The 22,140-nt window shown below is 45.1% G+C and overlaps 1 protein-coding gene across 1 annotated transcript in view; it reads left to right on the plus strand.

Annotated features, from left to right (window-relative positions):
* The first annotated feature begins 9,001 nt into the window (after positions 1-9,001).
* Positions 9,002-22,140, plus strand: part of PXDNL (peroxidasin like) — a 307,717-nt gene continuing 294,578 nt past the window's right edge. Inside the window, exon 1 of the mRNA XM_054016741.1 lies at positions 9,002-9,222. Coding sequence (XP_053872716.1) covers positions 9,002-9,222 — 221 coding nt within the window. The remainder of the gene's footprint in view (positions 9,223-22,140) is intronic.

Raw genomic sequence — 22,140 nt, forward strand, 5'->3', positions numbered from 1 at the left:
AAATTTATGAAATGAGTTAGTACTAAATCCTCAAGTATTTTACTTGGCAGAACACAAGACAACAGTATGCTTCAAATAGTTCTCAGGCAAACAAAATAGCGCAACTGTTGGATTTTCTATTACTGAATTAAAAAAATATGTTAATACAACATTAAAGGTGAGGGTATAATGGTACAAAAAGCAGGAAACTTAGAGTTTAGGTTGCCTGGGTAATCTTAAATTTGCTACCCTGTTTTATGCATCACATGATCGTACATGTAGCCCATAGGGCTAGCTTGCCTTTATTATATTGCACAGTAATGCAAGGAACCTACAGGCCTGTATCCTGTAAGGCATTAGTTTCAGCAGTTTCAGCATAAGGCTTGAGACCTACGAACTTTGGCACTGTAACCATCCTAATGGAAATCCGCAAGTATTGGGGAGCTGAAAATAGAGTATTTAAGGGAAACTTCCGACCACAGGACAAGAATCCAACCACAAGAGGGCCATGGCAATGAATTGATGTATATGATAATAAGTTGGGATCATTGATATACTAATCTATAGGAGAAAGGGAGGAAATAAAAATAAGGAAGAGGCAAGAAACCCCCTACTGAATATGCATCAGACATAGTGGTGTCAACATCACATATTATAAAAGTGGCATCCCAGCCGATGGGCATTAGGAGAATGAGATGTAGCCCTGGGGAAGTGCCAGAATGATGGCCACTGGTGATGAGGGGGAAGGTGATGGTGATGAGGAAGATGATGGCTAACATTTCAGGGTGTTCTGCAAGAGAAGGTGTGAGCATATGGATGTTCAGCTGTACATTCTGTAGTATCTCTATCTACTTTACTGAGTTGGGGTGCTTGTGACTGTGCTAAATGTATTAATGAACTATTTGTAAATCTAGAAGAGTTCCTGTAGTGTGTGTTTTGCAGCAGTGTGCATCGGGGTTCCCAACTATACAATAATTTTATCTTAGGACAAAAACCCTCAAAGTGATAACTGGGAATTCATAAGTAATCAATATAATTAATACATAATCTATAGATCAGGCTCCACACACAACACCGAACAATACAAGATACCACTCAGAAAGTACTCATCATTGTTTCCATACCTATCAAGGAAAAATGGACACACAAAGGAAAGTCACATTAATTTAACAGTCTAATCAGCAAGGTTTATTCTCAAATCGCTTATTAACTAATCTGGGGCCATTCCCTTCATCGCTGTGGTTCAAGCCTCAGTTCAAACACCCACTGGGATTTCCTAAAAATCAGTTCCAAAGTAAGCATCTGCTAAAATGGAGATGGTGTTATATGAACTTTTAAATGAAGCTGACCGGAGAGCACTTTCTAAGAAGCCATTTGAACAATGTACCCAGCCCAGTACTGCATCACTGAATTTCTTTAAGGAACAGAAACAGCACTTTTAGCTGATCAAATATTTTAACACTGGAGTAACTCATACCATTTTATGCTCAGAATCATTGAGGCAATACAGTTGAAAGGCATCAAGATTCCTGATTTGGTGATTAGCAGTAGAAAGCAATCAGGGATAAAATGTTCAAAACGTGCCTAAGTGACTTAGGGACCTATGTCCCATTGATTTTTAGTGAATCCTTGGCTCCTAAATGCCTAAGTAACTTTTGAAAATGAGACTTAGGCTTTTAAGACACACAGACCCAGAACCTCAGAAGTATTTAGGTGCCTAACTCCCATTTTAAAGTCAATAGGAGTTTTGCCATTGACTTCAATGAAACCAGGATTTCACCTACAGGCTATAGTCCCATCTCTGGAGAGCTCACAATTTAAGACAAAAGAACAGGAGAAGGGGCTGGGAAAGGGTTACAATACACAAATAAAGCGAACAGCATGAAGGCAGGTACATGTCATCTTAGCTTTATGCTCTCTTTTTCTAAAATGGATTTGCACCTGTTGTGTTTAAGATATATTACAAAAATGTCATCTTAGAGTTTCTTGTTTGGTTTGAGGGTGTGACATGGAGTAGATTTGGGAGAGAGGAAGGATATGAGCAGAGCGGGTAAAGTGAGAAAGACATGGAGAAGGAGGAAAGTAGAAAGAAGACATGGGAGTGAGTGAGGCATGATGGACATGGAGAGAGAGGTTGAGTTGCTGAATAGGTTCCAGTGGTAGGAGAGGGTGGGATGAAGTGGGATCAACCGACAATAACAAATGAGAAAATAAGAAAAAAAAGACTATTGCTTTTCACCTATGAGTGAGGGGACAAGAAACTGCTGGTCCTGGTACCTCCGAAGGGGAAAAGGTGAGTTGGAAGGGGTCCCTAACCTACCCTCTGCACCCTAGGCTGCTGTGGTGAGGGAGCCCTCAGGATCTGAAGATTTCCATAGTCCTAGGCAGGTCTCTCTGGGACTGGTGGGTGGCCATAAGGATGGAGAGGCTGGAAATACACATCTTTGCTTGACACCTGACCTAATTTGACCAGAAAGGATACAATCATAATGAATTCCAGCTCTGTCTGGCTTCTCTGGGCATCTATATCAGGGGTGGGCAAACTAAGGCCCATGAGTCATTTTAAGCCTGCCCACGAGCTCCCGCTGGGTCAGGGGCCACACCACACGGCTCGGCCCCACTCTGGTGCTCCAGACAGGGCGCAGGTTTGGGGGCCGCTATATGCGGCTCCTGGAAGCCACGGCATTTCCCCACTCCGGCTCCTACACACTCCAATGGCCCCCTCCGGCACGCCAATGGAAGCTGCAGGGGCGGCGCCTGCGGATGGGGCAGCGTGCAGAGCCGCCTGCATAGTAGCCGGAGAAGGGACATGCCACTGCTTCTGGGAGCTGCTTGAGGTAAGCGCCGCTCAGAGCCTGCATCCCTGAGCCTCTTCCCGTGCCCTAACCCCCTGCCCCAGCCCTGATCCCTCTCCTGCTTTCCAAACCCCTTGGTCCCAGCCCAGAGCACCCTCCTACACCCCAAACTCCTCATCTCCATCCCTACCCCAGAGTCCGCACCCCCAGCCAGAGCCCTCACCCCCACATACACACCATCCACAATTTTGTGAGCATTCATAGCCTGCCATACAATTTCTATTCCCTGGTGTGGTCCATCCCGATCTATATATTTCCTGATGTTCCCAGAACTCCCCTCTGTTAACACTATCAAAGGCCCTTGTTAAATAAATAAAAGCCATGTTTAGTGGATGATCTTTTTCACATGCTTTTTCCTGACATTGGCTGTGATACCCTATCATGTTGTAATACCACATGAATTTTCAGGCAGAAAAACAATTGACACATGGCCAGGCTCTGACTGCGAAGCATTCACACCATCACTTTGGCAGCAACAGAGCAAAGTGCGCTCTCCCCACCACCTCTGTAATTTCCACACTGACCTGGCACCCTTCATAGAAGGTTGGGTTTTTTTGACCTGGTCTTTGTTCCCCAAATGGACACAAATAAGTTTGGACAGCGATCCCTGGCGAATAATATTTCTTTGCAAAGCAACATTATTTCCCCTCCATTATCTCCTCCCATTGCCTCCGGAAGTGCTCTGCCTTGATTGAGCCAAGGAGAAGTTCGTAGAGTTGTGTAAGTTTAATATATGCACATTCTTAATGGATTATTTGGTCAGTACAGTAGAACCTCAGATTAGGGTGACCAGACGTCCCGATTTTATCGGGACTGTCCCGATATTTCCTTGTTTGTCCCGCGTCCCGACCGACGTGCGGTCGGGACACTGGACAAACAAGGAAATGCCCCGGAGCCTAGAGCCCGGAAGTGCTCCCCCCCCCCCCGCCCCGACTCCGCCCCCTCCTCCCCCGATTGGCTCCCTCCCCGAATCCCCGCCTCTTCCCCGGGCTCACCATTCCCCCTCCCTCCACAAGTGCTGGAGGGAGGCCAGGAGACGCAGGGGAAGCGCGGGGCCGGGGTGAGTGAGAGTCCGGCCTGGCCCCCAGCAGGCAGGACTCAGTTGGGAGGTAGGGCGAGGAGGGGGACGGCCCGCGGGGCCAGGCGGCGGCTGTTTTCACCCCTGGGCAGCGGGACTCGGGAGCAGCCGCTGCTGCAGCTCCCACTGCCGCGGGGGAGGAAGCGGCCATGGCGCTCTGCCGCTGCGGCGCTTCCGAACCCCCCGAGCCGGGGCCTGCTGCGGGGACCCAGCAGCGCGTACGCTGGGCCCAGCCCCTGGCCGGTCGCGTCTGGGCTGCTGCCCAGCTGGTGCTATCCTGCGGCGGCCCCGGAGCGGAGGCATCGGCAGCCCAGCCCGGTTCGTTCCCCTGCGGGCCGGGGGGGCTGGGGCCTGCTGCCCCCACTCCGGGGCCGCTGTGGGATAGCACCAGCTGGGCAGCAGCCCAGACATGACTGGCCAGGGGCTGGGCCCAGCGTGCGCGCTGCTGGGTCCCCGCAGCAGGCCCCGGCTCGGGGGGTTCGGGGGCGCCAGAGCCGCAGCCGCGGAGCGCCATGGCCGCTTCCTCCCCCCACGGCAGTGGGAGCTGCAGCAGCGGCTGCTCCCGAGTCCCGCTGCCCGGGGGTGAGAACAGCCACCGCCTGGCCCCGCGGGCCGCCCCCCTCCTCGCCCTACCTCCCAACTGAGTCCTGCCTGCTCAGGACCAGGCCGGACTCTTACTCACCCCGGCCCCGCGCTTCCCCTGCGTCTCCCGGGCCTCCCTCCAGCGCTTGCGGAGGAAGGGGTTTTTTTTTTGGCCACGCCCCCCGCCACGCCCCCCCCCCCCCCCCCCGCGTCACCCCCCTTCCCCTCGCGTCCCGATATTTGTCTTGGGTGATCTGGTCACCCTACCTCAGAGTTACGAACTCCTTGGGAATGGAGGTTGCTCGTAACTGAAATGTTCATAACTCCAGACAAAACGTTATGGTTGGTCTTTCAAAAGTTTATAACTGAACATTGACTTAATACAGCTTTGAAACTTTACTATGCAGAAGAAAAATGCTGCTTTCCCTTTATCTTAGTAGTTTATGTTTAACACAGTACTGTACTGTATTTGCTCTTTTTTTTTTTGTCTCTGCTGCTGCCTGATTATGTACTTCCAGTGTGCGGTAGACTGCTCAGTTCCTAACTCTGTTGTTTGTAACTCTGAGGGTCTACTGTATTATTATTATTTACTTATCTCTACTGTGGTAGTGCCTAGGAACCCCGAGCCATTATCCTGAACCCCACTGTGCTAGGTGTTGTACAAATACAGAACAATATGACAGTATCTGTCACAAAGAGCTTGCAATCTAAGTGAATGAATATGTATGAATTGTTTGTAATTCTGTGACTTCTGTTTAGGAATCCAAGGTATTGAGACTATCGTGATTATGGTGAAGTGTCTCAAAAACAGCCATTTTCTTCAAAAGCTGAACAAGGAGTGTTATTAGGATAAGGAAAAAAAGACTATCCCTAATGCTGTCCTGTCCTTCCCTCCGCTAATAGGCCCATAGCAATAGATTTCCGTGACACTATCCATAAAAATAATTTAAAAAATATAAGAGAATTCCGAGGGAGAAGGGACGTCATGGTAGAAATGCTGTAATTTCTCATTTACAGTTCAATGATGTTCATTCTTTAGCTGCATGTAACTAGCTCCTGTTACATCAGTGCATGTAGTGATGATAGCAGTCACATTAATAAAGCCAAGATGAAGGTTGATGCATATGTTCTAAATGAGCATGAACAAGGCACAATAGGTCAGGGTATTGCTATTTCATTGGGATATGCCTCCGTTGCATTGTATTTGGCTGCATGCTTCCAGTAATTTGAGCAGTGTGCCAATCACCAAGGAATGGATGCCCTAATGAGACTTGTTGCTTTTACAATATGTTGAAATAATGGCATAAGGCAGTTGGAGAATCAACAACAGTTTATTTTGAAAACATGAAGTGTGTCACTGTGCCAGCAACAATAATTCTTAGAGAAAGAGAAAACATATGATAAAGCTTAAGGGGAGGTGTCTTTTTTGGAAAGCCAAAACAAGAACTGTGTATGTAACAGAAGTACCGTTAGCTCTTGAGTGCACCCTTTTGTTGTTAAAAAACCCCATGGGCCATGTCAACATTGCTACACAAAACTGTGGTAGCGCAGCCATTTCAATGATTTAAAGGTCAGAAGGGACCCTTAGATAATCTATTCTGACCCCCTTTGTATCACATGCCATCAAATTTCATCCAGTTACCTCTGGACTGAGCCCAGTAACATGTGTTTGACTAAATCATATCTCCGGAAGGGCATCCAGCCTTGATCTGAAGACACAAGAGATGGAGAACCCACCACTTTCCTTGGTAGTTTGTTCCAATGGTTAAGCACACCCACTGTTAAAAAAGTGATGCCTTATTTCTAAACTGTCCAGATTTGACTTCCAGACTTCGGTTCTTGTTATGCCTTTTCTTCACTAGTAAGGAGCCCTTTAGTATTTTCAAGTATTGTTTATGAGCTTGGCTCTGCCTTATCCCACTTCAGTGAATCCACCCCAATGAAGTAGTTGGAGGGGCCTTTTAGAGTCAGATGGGGAGAGGTTTGAGTCTGATGGGGCTCCACAGGGAATAAATAAATAATTATAATAAATAATACAATCTATAGCCTGTTTCATCCATTGATCTCAAAACACTTTACAAAGCTGGGTAATTATCAGTACCCCCAATTTACGGATGATGAAGCTGAGACTCAGAGATGTTAAGTGTCTTTCCTAGGGTGACACAGCAAGTCAATGACAGAAGTTGGAATATGCCTTGTAGTCCAGGGCCCCAACTGCTGGGCCACCCGTCCTTTTACACAAGGGCTCTGTGGATGGAGATAGAATGATCTAAAATGACCCACTGAAAGGAAGGACATGAGCCATTTCCGGTCATTTCAATTCACATCTGAAGCCCTTTGGAGGCAGGGTTGAAGCATTTGGTGATTAACTATTTTAAATGATTCATACTTCCAGCTGGATGAGCATGGATGTACACCCTTGATTATGGACAGAAGAAGGTCATCCATCAGAGCAACAAGTGATGCCTCTGTACAGGGCCGCCTGGGGGGAGGGAGAGGGGCAAGTGGGGCAATTTGCACCAGGGCCTGGGGCCCGCAGGGGCCCCCATGAGAATATAGTATTCTATAGTATTGCAACTTTTTTTTATGAAAGGGGCCCCCAAAATTGCTTTACCCCAGGCCCCCTGAATCCTCTGGGTGGCCCTGCCTCTGTACCACAACTTGGTGTGAACCCTGGCTGAGATGTGTTAGGAACAGCTTTTTGCTAGCTTCTCAGTTTGTTTTTTTAGAAGAGAGAGGTTGGATACGGAACAAGTTTCCTCTGTGTTACGAGAACCACACCAACAGGGCTGAGCAGATGGGCAGAATTATTATTAATTTACCATTTTATCTTCTGATGGGTTTAGTACTGACTGTGCAATGGGACTGCACAGAACCAAGAGGATGTAAAGGCCCTTAAAGGAGTCTGTAGTTTTAGTCCTGCATTTGGACAAAGGACTAAGGGTCTGATTGCATAATGGAGGCCTATGGAGTTTCACTTGCACAGTCTACAAAGGGCATTGGAGGAGTGGGAACATAGGGATAGGTGTCATTGGCCCCAAGCCTGCATTAGAATCCGTGTGGGTGGACTGCTGCCCTCATGTGGAACCCTATGGCAGTTTGCATACATGAATACATGTAGTGGATACAGCTATCCATCTTGTGAACTTAAGCCCAGATCCTGAAAGTTATTTAGGTGCCTACCTTCCATTGGCTTCAATAGGAGTTAGGCACCTTTGAGGATCTTGGCCCAAATCCCTGTTCCTGCAACTGCATCCAAGTAGGTGGCTCCCTGTGCCTGTAGAGAGCCCCAACATGGCCCAGCAGCACTAGTCTAGGATTCAAAAAATCTGGGTTCTGTTTTATGGCTCTTCCACTTGCCTGCTGGGTGATTTTGGGCCAGACACTTCACCTTTGCGTGACTCAATTTCCCCATCTGTAAAATGGGTGTAGTTATTTTGAGCTCTGCTGATGAAAGCACTGTATAAGGGCTAAGTATTATTATGGAGCTCTGTACAGGTGCAAGGGATCCACTGAAGCTGACAGGGCCTAGGAGTGAAGCTACCAGTCACATCTTGTTCCCTTCCCCAAGGAGGGGCAAGGAAAGTGTGCAGCCATTTCTCCCAAAGACAAGAGGAATGAACTATCCATCCAGAGAGGGAGGGGAATCTTGCTGGGTGGTCATTCCTTCTCCCCACACTACAAAGGTAAGTAGAGCTGTGACTTCTTGGGAGGCTAATGGGGGCAACAAATCTGTTGGAAAGCATGGTCTGTCTTCTCCAGCTTCCTCTGCAAAGGGATGACTGCTTTCTTTTCTCTCAGTTTATGGGATCAGTGTTATCTCAATGGGATTAGAAAATGGAATGCATTTACCAAGACTCCCTTTGCATTAAGCAAAGCAGCTTGACATGGGCAAAATGTATTCTGGCCTGTTCATCTGTTTGTTCTAAAAAGTCTGGTTTTCATTACTTTTTAAGGCTAGAGAAGCTTTCTCCATTGAAGTGGCTCTCCCCCCTACCCCTCTAAGAGTGTGTGTTTCTGTCTGTGTGCAGACACCTGGACCTACTCTTGCAAAACAGAGCTTGACACTGCAACCCCCCTGGGGACCTGCCTTTTTACTTGGTCCCTAAAGTCCTGTGCAGAGCAAGGGCGCTGTCTAGGGCGCTGCATTCCCAAGCAGTTCAGTTAGTTAGCATGTCAGTGGGAGGGGGCTTGCCTGGATTAAGCAATTCCAGGAAAGTGCATTATTTCATTAAAAGGATCACCTGACATTGTGGAAAACAACTTCTCCACTAGCTGAGCTGTGAGGCATCGCTTTTCCCACAGCTGAACCTAATTAACACAGTCCAGTATCTGGCGCTGAAGTCTGGCCCCCACCTCCCCCCTTTCTCACCAGGTTTTAAAAGTCCGGCTGCATAGGCTTTAGCAGGACGGCGCCCCCTGGTGGTACCCGGAGCGCGCTGCTGCCTGTAATGTGATCCCAGCCATTGCTGATTGGCCCCGGGATGTCCTTTGGAAAGGTGCCCGAATGCAGCTGCAGCGGGACCTGCCAGACTCTCCCGAGCTGGGGCTGGGGAGCGAAGGGGAGATGGAGCCCAAACTTCTCTCCTTAGCTGTCCTTTTCCTGGCCGTGCGGTGCGCCGCGTCCCTGCCCTGCCCTAGTCGATGCCTTTGCTTTAAAACCACCATCCGCTGCATGCACTTGATGCTGGATCACATCCCCAGGGTGCCTCAGCAGACATCAGTCCTGTAAGTACCGCGCTGCCTCCCTCCTGCTCGCTGAGCGTCCAGCTCCTGGTCAACTTCGTGCCTCTCAGGGCTGGCGCTTCACTCCCTCCGCCCCAGTTTGGCTGTTGCAAGGCAAGAGCGTGACCCAGGGGCTGGAGCAATTTGAGCAGGAGCAGTGAGGGGAAATTCCAGGGGGAGACATACTGGGCAGAGGGGAGGTGACTGGCCCGTGGGGGGGCGGGTCCCTGAAAGGTGGGGCAGATTCCACCGGAGTCTGTGGTAGCATAGTGACTAAGTGGGGGTTGAGTGATCCTGGGCGTAGTGGCATACCCCAAGGGGAGCCCCTGGAAGATGAGTGCTGGCATATCCCAGGCGGTATTCCTGAAAGGGGATGGGTACATATGGGTGGTGACTGCTCACTGTGGCATTGGCAGTGTTTAATTTGTAATGAAAGAGTTGCTGGGGCTCAAGCAATTGGTTTACTTTCATAACTGACCTGGCAAGCCCAGAGGTGCCGGGGCTATGAACTGCCAAGCCTAGAGATGCTGGGCTCAGCCCTGGCAAGCCCTGGCACAAATTAAGCACTGGACATTGGCATATCCCAAGGGGAATCTCTAGAGTGGCAGATCACAGGAGCTCCTGGTAGTGGTGGATGAGGACTGATATATTCCAAGGGGAGATATATGTGAGTTACCCGAGTGGCAATGGCTGGCATATCATAAGGGGAGTCTCTAGTGATGGTGTTTGGGCAGGGGGTGGGTTTGAGTGATCTCAGAGAATAACTTATTCCAGAAGCATCCCTGGAGTATAGGTCTGGGATGAAAGATCCCAGGGGGGAATAAGAGAAATCAGGATGGGCATGTACTTGAGGTAGTGGAAGGTGGATACATTTCAGTGGCTGACCTGGGTGGGTGAGGGTGATTGTTAATTGCAGAGGCAAACCACTGGGAAGGATTGGAGGTTTGGGGTGATTATATGGTTGGAGGAGTTTAGGTTGGAGGTAAATTATTTGAAGGATGAGAGGAAAAAGGAAAAGTGTTTGAACGTGTATGGAAAAATTTCATTCCTGAAAATATTGAAGCTGAGAACTGCAGCAGCTCCAAAGAGCACTTTCCACTGTCAGGAGTAAAAGTACAGATAAAAGTCAATAATTAAGGTTGTGTTGACATGACAGGAAATGACCAAATGCATTTAAACAGATGGAGCTTTGACTGTTTTGCTGGCTAGGGCCATGTTGCTGGACTGTTTTTGCTCCCAGGTTATCTCTCTGCAGATAGGACTGCAAAGCAGCTGCTAATGTTCTCTTGTCAGGTTGGACTTTGTTTGGTTCCTCCCTGTGTCAAGGCCAGGATACCCTTTTGTCTAGTCATGAAATAGGACTGGCATGTCACTGCTTTCCAACCAAAGTAACACACCCAGTAATGATTTTTCAGCTTGATTGCCTTTACTGTCATTCATTAATGTTCCCATATCCAATTTTTGCTCTCCTTATGTTTGGAAATGTTTGTATTGCAGGAGTGGAAAACAGGGAGACCAGAGGGCAAGTGTGAAAAATCGGGATGGGGGGTGGGGGGTAATAGGTGACTATATAAGAAAAAGCCCCCAAAATCAGGACTGTCCTATAAAATTGGGACATCTGATCACCCTAGTGGAAAATGATCAAGTAACAATAGACAAATAGTTACAGCAGCATGGGATTATCAAGGTGGCTATTATTTCAGAGTGTATATTTGCAAGTGATTAACCCTAAGCCTAAACCTCTTCATGAACTGTTTTAAACCAGAACTAGTTTATGATTTTAACTGATTACAATTGCCATGGATAAACGTGCTGTGCTACCAGGATAGTTTTTGCGCAGGAAATATGAGGATCTGTTTTCAGATGCTATTATTTTCCTTTTAGAAAACATCTGCTAGCCTATCAAGACCTTAGTCATCATTATTGAAGCTGTTAAAACAACAACAAAAATAGGCTGACTATAACTTTGTCAGAGAGGGAGAACTTGAGAGCCAAGTGGCAGTTGTAATAAATGGTTGAAAAGATTAAGGCTGAAAATTACAGGGGTATGAACAAACTTTGGTTTGATTTTGATTTTGTAAAAACTGGATTAATCTCCTTGAATTCTGTGTGTTACTGAAAGTTGCTAAAGATTCAGGTTTACAGCTGTGACACTGTGATTTGCTCTCTTAAAGTCTCTTCCCTGAGGATTAGATCAATAGAAAATTGATCTCAGCTCACTTATTTGCTTTTCCTAAAGAAGGAAAGAGCAATGCCCAACTGTGACACCTGCCCACACCTAACTGATGCCTGCTGTGTTTAGAAATTGTCTTCTGTGGTAATTCATTGAGATTAAATATCCACTGAAGCAACATTGTCAATGGGCAATATAATATTTTATATTATTTATACTGCTGGAGGTACCAATCGAGCATAAATGGACAGTAAAAAAGTCCATGCCTCAGAGATCATAGTCTAAGGCCCCAATCTTCAGTGTCCTTAGCCTCCTTAGTGTGGGATGACTTCTGTGCAGAAGACCGTGAGACTCTGCATGGGTACAAGGACCTGCCTGCATGGAGAAGCTTGCAAGATCAGAGCCACTCTGCAGGTGCAACTGAGTGAGGATGAGATAACTGTAAACAATTTATTAGAAATGTGATAGAGGATGCTGGAGAAAGATGGCCCAGAGTTCAAGGCCATAAAGGACCATTAGCTCATCTAGTCTGACCTCTATTATATCACAGGCCATAACACTTTATCCAATTACTCCTGTATTGAGCTCAAGAACTTTTGTTTGACTAAAGCTTTTCTTCCTGAAAGGCATCCAGTCTTCCTGTGAAGACGTTAAGAGATGGCAAATTTGCCACTTCCTTTGGTAACTTGGTCCAATGGTTAGTCATTCTCGCTGTTAGGTAGCTTTTAAAGGAGGGCAGTTGGTCCTCTCTTGTGATTATTCTACTGGTCCTGTGATAAAGGAATAATCATTGCTTTGCACAAGTGTAAAACAGGATCTTAAAGAAGAACTACCTAGAGGGATGTGGAGACAAGTCTCTAAGGAGGCCTAGAAATTCAGTTAAAGCTGTCGGGAGTTGACAGATTTATTTTAAAGCCATTTAAACCAATTAAGTGATACCAAAGGATTATAACATAGTATAAACAATACCTCCAACTCCCTTGACATGCCACATTTAGATAGTGAGAGGTGTTCTCAGAAGGAATGGGCAGGTCAGCTGAAAAGAGATAAAAATGATACAGGAGCTTTGCTGAATAACAGAATTGGTTAGTTAGTTAAAGGGGGGGCAGAGAGATTCCCCAGCATTGGGAGGAAAATATATCAACAGAGCTCACTGGGGAAAGGTTATATGCACATTTAATTGGCCATCTTTTTCTTTATTTATTATTTTAATCTATAACCATATGCTGTCACAGCATACCAAGCTACTGCTATTGAAAACACAGGCCAGTATTGCTAATACATATGCATACCAACACTTATTCAAAATCTCAAAACGAGCCAGCATCTTCAATATCAGTGAAGTTATGTGTGCATGTAATGCAATTAAACCCCTGTAGGAAACATGAATTCCATCATAAGCCTAAAGCTGTGGAAAATACAGTTTCTTTACTGCTAGTTTTTTAAATGGATCAAGCCGTTGGGAAATCTAAAGGCTGTAGACAAAAGATATCTGATAATGACCAGATTTTTATTTTTTATGTAAGACTGACTGATTGCTAATGAAAAGTTTGACATCACTTGGCTTAGTTAAACTGAGGGCTCTTTGTCCTAAAGTTCTTGGCATATGTATACATTGTGCAATTCTGTGATAAGTTTCATGGTCTTGGATATAAAATGTGAATGTTCATAGAAAAAATTGAGGATATAGATGCAGTTGATAAAGGTAATTTGAACATAAACATTTAACACCGCTTTCTCAGGTGAAGCTTTTTAAGACTATTTATGAATTTTATTACTTCATGTTTCCCTTACTTTATTAGGAGGTTCATGTCAGTCACTTGGAATAAGTCAATCTTATGTATTAATTGAAAATTTTTGCTTTGTGTGAAAATTGCCAGCTTGCTCTTGCACCTCTGCAGAGGGTGAGTGAACCATAAAAAGAATAGTGATCAGTCCGAAAAGAAACTCTTCCAGCTCAGAAGAATAACTTCTGCTTCCTCAAGAATAAAATAGGATTCTGTGTTTCACTTTTGCCAGTTCTCATTCCAGCTGCTAACATATTGGTTCTATTGGACCAAAAAAAGATTTCCCCTTAATATGTCTGGTGTTCAAATGCATCTCTGGGTTTCATGCCTGTATGCTTTCCACGTGACACAGCTAAAGATGTTATCTAGTTGTGTCTTTTTTAGTTATTTGAATTGGAAAGCTTCCTTTCTCCATGGTCATCATACAAGAATTTTACAGGATTCTTGTGAAAAGTGTTAAGTTGTAGAAGTGACTTGAAGGTGGGACTGGAGCAGTATTGCCTTTTCTGATATTTTTAATTCAGCTTTTAAAGTGCTGTGCTTTGTAACTTGATACGCAAGATATATTACAAGTAGTCTTGGCCAATATTACTTCCTCCCCCCCACCCCCAAAATCAGCATGACCATTGTAAAGGATGGAGGTATGGGGGGAGGGGGATAGAAGTGTTATGTATATTGATTTGGGGATGGGGTTCAAGCCCAGTAATTCCTGTACCATGTAACAGTAGGAGCTATGTACAGACAAATGGCACCATATGCCTCTTTAAATACACACTATTGTGTAAGATCTCATGAAGTTCTGCACATTTATTTGGCGTGGTACTGGCTATGTTCTGGGTTTGTTGGGGACGGAGGGGTGAGGTTATCAAATGCATATCAAGAAAAGGATGATTTAATGATGAATGCATTGAGATCTCTACACCAGCTAAACAGTTCCATGGTGCTACATACAAGGACTTCATGGCTAGTCCTAAGCTCCCAGGAATAGGAGATGTCATGCAGGATTCCTGTTCCTCAGTAAGCTACTTGATTGCATAGCCTGTTTCTGTACAAACTTATGGGTCTTGCTACATATATACACTGCTCCTGTCTTAGGGTTCTGATGGCTTCTGCCATAGAAGACAGGGAGGTCAACTAGAAGGTTCCTAAGCAATTTAAAGGGATACTCCTCAGTTCCTATATAATACAACATCTGAAAACTACAGATCAAAATGGTAGGGAGAAATCCTGTATTATTGTGGAGATGAACTAGAAGACCTAATACATATTTTAGGGTTAAATCCTGCAATCTGCATAGGTAGCCCAAATGGATTACGTCCACACTGCAGGTGGAAGTGTGCTTCCCAATTCAAGTAGACAGATGTGCTAGCTCTGTTCAATCTAGTGTGCTAAAATAGCAGTGCAACCAGGTTAGCATAGGTGGCGGGTTGGGCTAGCCACCTGAGTACAAACCCGTCCTGACCCCTGGTGGCTAGCCTGAGCTGCTGGCTGTGGCACCATTTGTAGCATGTTGGCTTGAGCAGACGTGGCACATATTTGTCTACTTGGCTAAGAAGTGCACTCCCAGCTGCAGTGTAGACATGCCCAGTGATTCTGTGCAGGTACACAGTTCTGTCTGTACTCAACGAATTGTAGGCATGGGGATTAACGTTTCCCGATTCTGTTGGCCAGCTCCTCAGCTGTGTAGATTGGGTTAGTGCCGTTGGCATCAATGGAGCTATGATGCTTTATGCCACCTGGGAATCTGGCCCTGTGTTTCTATGCAAATGAGATCGAAATGACTGTAACTCTTATTTAATGATCTATGGATGCAATATGTTACTCCACTAGGAAAATTTTAGATGAAAATTCAGTATTACTGGATCAGACTTGTTATGTAAAGGAGCAAAAATGACACGCTTCTGGATCATAAATGATGCTGGAACTTGAAGAAAATGTATTACTATTAATGCCACAGATGGCAGTGCACTTGTCATAGAGACTGGAATAAAAGGGTCAGACCTATAGGTCCCATATAAAAGCTGCCAGAATTTTATTTGTATTTTAGAAATAAATCACACTGAGCTATAAATATTAATACATGGACATTCATTTAAACAAAATATAAATTCACATTAAAAACAGCTAATGTTGAATCTTAAAACGCCTAAGTGTATCAGTCAATTCTCTTACTTAAGTGGAGCCTGTGGCTCTTCCTCCAAATGTTCCTTAAAGCTCCCACGCTGGATGAAGTAAAACATCAAAGAAAAGCAGAGGCCTGTTCCCAAACACTGTCCAGCAGACCAATTTCCACTCCCTAACCTGCCCTATGTGGAAAAGTTCATAGCAAAGGTCTCCATATCTCTTAGAAATCTAAGATTTCATTCTCCCCCCACCTTTATTCTGCCTGACCATTTCTTTTCTAAGAAGACATCACAGTTGGGATCAATACCCTCATTGATCTGAGGTGAAAGCTGCCTGTCTGTCTGAAGAGTCCTGTAAAACAGTTGTCTGGTTTGCTGCACTTGCAGATCCAATGAAGTGCGCACCACTGACGCTTCTGAAGCGCAGCCGGCCATTTGCGAAGAGCAGAGAAAATACTTAGGAATGTTGCTGAAACAACAGTGAAAAGTCTAAGCTCACATTTCCTTATGCACTGTGCAGCCAGATGTCTCATCTGTATAAAAAACAAAGGCTAGCTGAACTGTAGTGAAATTTTAACACTCCACAAGAGTGCTTTTGCTACAGAAAGAAAACTAGCTTTAGCTAAACATTCTCATTTATCTGCACTTGTAAGGTAGTATATTAACTTCCTTTTCTCTGTCTCTCTCTTATTTTTGTTTTCAGTGGGATTTCAGTTCCAGGAATTTGAATGGGCAACAATTATTGTTTTTAATAGGTAGAGTGCATTTTATTTTGTTTTTATGTTGATTACTGGAAATTATTTAAAGAATGTCTTTCATTTTATACCATTATTCAGTGACTGTCAATTACCATGCTAACCAACAATAACCTAGAAAAAAGATAAATCTTTCGAATCCTAGATATGAACATTATGTTATAATGAATTTATTAGTAATTAAACTTCTGTTTGCTATGTATTCCATAGACTTCAAGGGCAGAAGAGACCATCATGATCATCTAGTCTAACCTTCTTCACATGGCAGGCCACAGAACCTCACCCACCAGTCCTGCAATAGATCTCTAACCTCTGGCTGAGTTACTGAAGCCCTCAAATCCATGATTTAAAGACTTCAAGTTACAGAGAATCCACCATTTACACTTGATGTCTGCTCTGTTACTAAGTAAAACTTCATGTACAGTTGGGGCCCATTTCAAAGAGGGATTGTTATTTATATGGGTAAAAAATATCCATATCCAGAGTTAATAGTAGATAAACTTTTAGAGGAGATATAAACCCTTGTGCTTCAGGGTTAAACCAATTTCTAACCATTAGGGTTGTCTCACCTATGTCTGCTTCAGTGGTTCCCAAATTTGTTCCGCCGCTTGTGCCAGAAAAGCCCCTGGCGGGCTGGGCCGGTTTGTGTACCTGCCGCGTCCGCAGGTTTGGCTGATCGCGGCTTGCACTGGCTGCGGTTCGCTGTTCCAGGCCACTTCCAGCAGCTCCCATTGGCCTGGAGCAGCGAACCGCAGCCACTGGGAGCCGCGATCGGCTGAACCCGCAGACATGTCAGGTACACAAAACAGCCCGGCCCACCAGGGGCTTTCCCGGCAGAAGTGGCGGAACAAATTTGGGAATCACTGATCTACTTCATGGCTTCTTGTACCTTCTTCTGATGTTGGGCTCTGTTGCAGACAGTACGCGGGATTAGATTGAACATGGGTCTGATCCGGTATGGCAGTTCCTAGGTTCTGATTTCTTAAATACTCTGTGCATGTATCCCTGTGGAATTGATTCTTAGTTCCACATATAATGGATCAGCCTCTTTGACTGGTAAACTAACCCAATGGCAGAGATTAGCATGAAGTATGATTGCAGAGGGGATTACTGTGTAATAGATTTTCATTCTGATTGTGTCTATAGGAATATTATATAATGTTACAGTAGAGCCAGAAGTCCTAGTAAGACTCAGTGCTCCATTGTGCTAGTGGCTATATGAATACACAGGAAGATATGGTCACTGCCCTGAATTGCTTATGACCTAAGACGTTTTCAAGGGTAGAAATGCATTTGGCTGCAAAAACTGCTGGATAACTGCTGTCTGGTTTGCTTTGTCCTTGTGTGTTTATATGTCAGAACCCCACTCCCATAAGGATTAGTCTAACAGAAGGCATCTAACACGTGGAGGACGCTGACTCTGTTTCTTAAAGACATCTAGAATGCTATTGTTAAACCTCCTTTGTTGAGAGAAGTAAAACTCAGTTACTGACCATGAAAATTGCCAAGAATAGTAAATGCGCACAGATTCCAAGTGGCAGATCCACTTCAGTGGCTCAATAAGTTATTGCAGAAGGAATTATTTTGAGAACAAGAAGTGCTCGTGTGATTGGAAGACCATGGGCATCCAGAGACAGTAATGAATACATCACATTAATGTTCACTTTTTGATTGGTATCACATTTTATATTAATTTGGGGGTTTTATTCATCTGGGTTGTTTTTAATAAAAGGTAAGTTGTAATTAACCAATGGAGTCAGTGTCATGTGACAAGGGTATTGGTCTTGGAGACCTCACTCAGGTCACATGACTGAGGGCTGGAAATCGAGCTGAGTTTCTTGCCAGCACTCTTGTGTACCAGACTCCTATTACGGTACATATAGGTATCCCGTTTCTAATTATTTCTGACAACAGTCAATCAGTGTTCAAGTGTTATAAATGTTTTTGTTAAAAACCTTTCTCATAACAGGAATTACACTGTCAGTAGAAATAGTGGAAAGAATAGCTATAACACTGCATCCAGCTTTCTAACAAAAACATTGCATTTTTGGCCAACAGTTAGGTATTTTTTGTCAACACTCTTTGAAAAAGTATCTTTCTGTAAATCCCATATTTAATTTTTGGAGGGTGATAGTGGAAAATCCTAAGTATGAACTATTTTTGCTTTATAGCATATTTCTGTTGAAAAATTTGCCACAGGGAATCATCAAAATGGATCTGGTGCAAAAGTCCCTAGTGTGTGCTGTGACTGCATTATCTACTGATAACTCATTCTAACTTTAAACAATGGCCCAGTTTCACAGTCCGTAGTCTGTGAGACTACTGAAACAGAGTTCCATTAGTCCTGGAGCCAATGCATAGCATATGCATAGATCATAGAAACATTTTGTAGGAGAATGTGGGAGGAGGTTGCCTCCTAATTCCAACTGTTTGTAGGAACTGCAAATAGCATGTTTGTGCAGCATGGTCTGGTATGCTGGAATTCCTAACAGGAGTAACCCTTGATGTCCTGTGGTACTTGTTAGTTAGTTGACCTGTAAGGGTAAGTATAGCTTGAAGGAAATCTCTTGGAATGCTCACAAAGAAAAGTGGGACTGGAGAAGAAAGACGTGCACGCGCACACACATTGAAGGCAAAGGAAGTGGGTGCTAGAGGGGAGAACATATCTTGCTTAGTTTCTCTGATTTGTATAGAATAACAAGGCCAGAAGCACACTTTAGGCCAGGGGTGGGCAAACTTGTTGGCCCGAGGGCCAAATCTGCGTGGGGAAATTGCATGCAGGGCCATGAATGTAGGGCTGGGGCAGAGGTGTGGAAGGGAGTGTGGTGTGCAGGAAGGGGCTCAGGGCAAGGGGTTGGGACGAAGGAGGGATGTGAGGTGTATGAGGGGGCTCAGGGCAGGGAGTTGGGGTGCAGTGTGCGGCAGGGGGCTCAGGGCAGAGGGTTGGGGTGCAGGAGGGGTGCAGCAGGGAGCTCAGGGCAGGGGGTTGGGGTGCAGGAGGGGTGCAGCAGGGAGCTCAGGGCAGGGAGTTGGGGTGCAGGAGGGGTGCGGCAAGGGGCTCAGGTAGGATTGGGATACAGAAGGGGTGAGGCATGGAGCTCAGGGCAGGGAGTTGGGGTGCAGGAGGGGTGTGGCAGGGGGCTCAGGGCAGGGAGTTGGGGTGCAGGACTGGTGCAGGGTGCGGGCTCCAGCCTGGTGCCACTTACCTTGAGCAGTGGCGCTAAGGCAGGTTCCCTGCCTGCCCTGGCCTGCGCCGCTCCTGGAAGCAGCCGGCACCACATCCCTGCAGCCCCTGAGGGAGGAGGGGCAGAGGGCTCTGCGTGCTGCCCTCGCCTGCAGGTACCTCCCCCGAAGCTCCCATTGGCTGCGGTTCCCCATTCCCAGCCAATGGGAGCTGTGGGGGGCAGTGCCTGCAGGTGAGGGCAGCACATGGAGCCCTCTGCCCCCCGCTCCCACAGGGGCTGCAGGGACGTGGTGCTGGCTGCTTCTGGGAGCGGTGTGGGGCTGGGGCCAGGGCCAGGGCAGGCAGGGAGCCTGCCTTAGCCCTGCGGTGCCACAGGGGTGGCAATCCCGTAGGCCAGATCCAAAGCCCTGACGGGTCGGATCTGGCCCATGGGCCGTAGTTTGCCCACCCCTGCCTTAGGCCCATTGTAATCAACATCTGTTATAAGCAAGGCTGTCCTTAAAAACTTCAGGTTATTTTTCAAAATACGCTGTTGTAGCATGTTTTTCATTTAGGGGAGGAGAATTTCTCATTGTCACTTCACCTTGTGTCTCATCTGTTTGCAGAGCCAACTACTCTATAACCTCACCATTGTGGGAAGAATAAATCTTCCCACTTTTGTTGGATTCTAGTGTGTCTCACAACCTTTGTGTTGTTATCACTGTATTTATACTATTGCAGAATTTTGGACAAAACCTATTATGCCCAGGCTCTTAATATTTGCATCCCAAAGTATGCCTGCAGGGACTGGACTAGATGATCTCTCGAGGTCCCTTCCAGTCATATGATTCTATGGTTTGTGTGCACATATGATCAGCTAGGTATCTAACTCCGCATTTACATGAATGATTACCATGCTTGTGCATGCAGTCACAAATTCTTAAAATCAAGCCCTTGGGATGTAGTAAATCCAGGCAGGCATGGCTTTGTAGGGGAGGTGAGTGGAAACAGATTTTCATGGATGTTTAATTCCTTGAGAAGAGTCTTACTTCTAGAGCTCATGGATTGAATTCGGTAGTCTTTAGTATCTGACTAAATGGCTCAAATGCACTGTCAGATTGTGGCTGTAGTTGATATAGTAGTCTGAGTGTAGAGAACAACCAAATCTGGAAAGAAAGTGCTCATTTGATGAGTTTCAAGAGTAGGCAGAATGAAAGAATCTTTGACTTGGGGGGGGGAGGGGGAAGCTCTTTTGTATGTCAATATTGACACCTCCTGCTGTTGGTTCTGTGGAAGTTAGTGAGCAGCCGGCAGAACAGCTCTGTTGGATTCTAAGCTTAGCTCAATCAAACTATGTAACATTTGGCTGCATCATGCTCATGTTTGCAATGAGTTTTGAGCAGTGACAGAAATATCTTTTTATAGAGCTGCATCTGAGTGACGCTGGGCTGTACCACACACTTCTAGCCAAGGTGTCCATGTAGCAGAGTACTGGCCAGTCTAGAAAAAGTACATTTAAACTGCATTTAAGGAACAGCTTGGCAACTTGGTAGGCATTAGAGGGCTGCTTATATTTTGCATAAAATGGTGTCTGTTGTGACTGGAATGTAAATTGCATGGTTGATATGGGTGGCTTCAGCAGCACTTGGGCCAGCAATGGAATAAAGAGTTTGGGTGAAAATGCTAAGAATATTACTTGAAAAAGTTTCAAGTCAGCCAAGCTCTTTTTTTAAATTCATGAAATGCATCACCACACAGAAAAGCATTACTCATTCCTGGCCTACTTAAATAATCTCATTATATTTGTGGTCTCGAGTAGGATTAGCAGGATCAGTCCATATAGCAGGTCTCTTCAGCCTCACTTTACACCTAAATAGGCGAATTATTCAAAACACCCGAATGATTATAATTTAACTTTCAAATTCCATATTTTGTTCATCTTGCTGATGAATGGAACACTTAGCCCAATAATAATAATAGTAAACCATTTTTAATGGAACACTTAACATTTACTTGGCCCTTTCTTTTTTTTTTTTTACTTCGACTGGAGTACCCAAACAATGCGAGAAATCTAGCGTTTTTGTTACACAGCTCCAAATACTCTCACTGATCATATAACCTGACAGTTCCCTTATTTAATCAAAAGGTGCAAAGAAAAAGCAGAGCTCCTTTAGAATTGGTAGTTAAATAAAATCAATACAGATTGCAGTATTCCAGTGTGGCATTATTACATGACAGTATGAAATAATGGCTTTCATTTTTGTCTTACCAAGTAACTTAAATTGATCCCTACAGTTAAAAAAGAAGTTTGTAAGGAAAGATTAATAAATTTTGAATCTGCAGTTGACACTAATTATGTGTGTGCTGTGAGCAAGCACGGCAGAAGAAAACACAGTTTACTGCTCCTGAGAATGTTTGGCTATTAAAAAGATGCACATGTCCATAATTATGGGATGGTTGTAAATTATGGGCTGGAATGCATAGTGGTTTTCTCACTAATGCTGCTTTGTTAGGGACTAGCAGACACATTGGTGGTGCAGACATATTTCTTTGAATGGTCTCTGGGATTGTTTTCAGTACTCTAGGGAACCTGCACTTATAAATTGCACGTTGACTTGTAAGATGTGAATAGTCATTGCTTCCCCCCTAACAATCCCAACACTACAGGGTTGGGAGCTAATGGCTCAGCGGGCCAGTGTCCTAACCCAGCTTGTTGGCTCACTGAAAACATTGTGCCTGCTTTTGACCTTGCTCACACCAGTGTAACTCCATTGTCATAACTGATACTACTCCTGATTTACATTGGTGTGATCTCAGAATCGAGCCTTTTGTCTCAAGTTACTGGATGGGCCATGTCAGTTGTGTAACAATTTTCTGACATTCAATTTTGCTAGATTAAGGATGAAGACACAGACTTTTT

Source organism: Malaclemys terrapin, chromosome 2 (assembly GCF_027887155.1).
Source record: "Malaclemys terrapin pileata isolate rMalTer1 chromosome 2, rMalTer1.hap1, whole genome shotgun sequence".
Lineage (NCBI taxonomy): Eukaryota > Metazoa > Chordata > Testudines > Emydidae > Malaclemys > Malaclemys terrapin.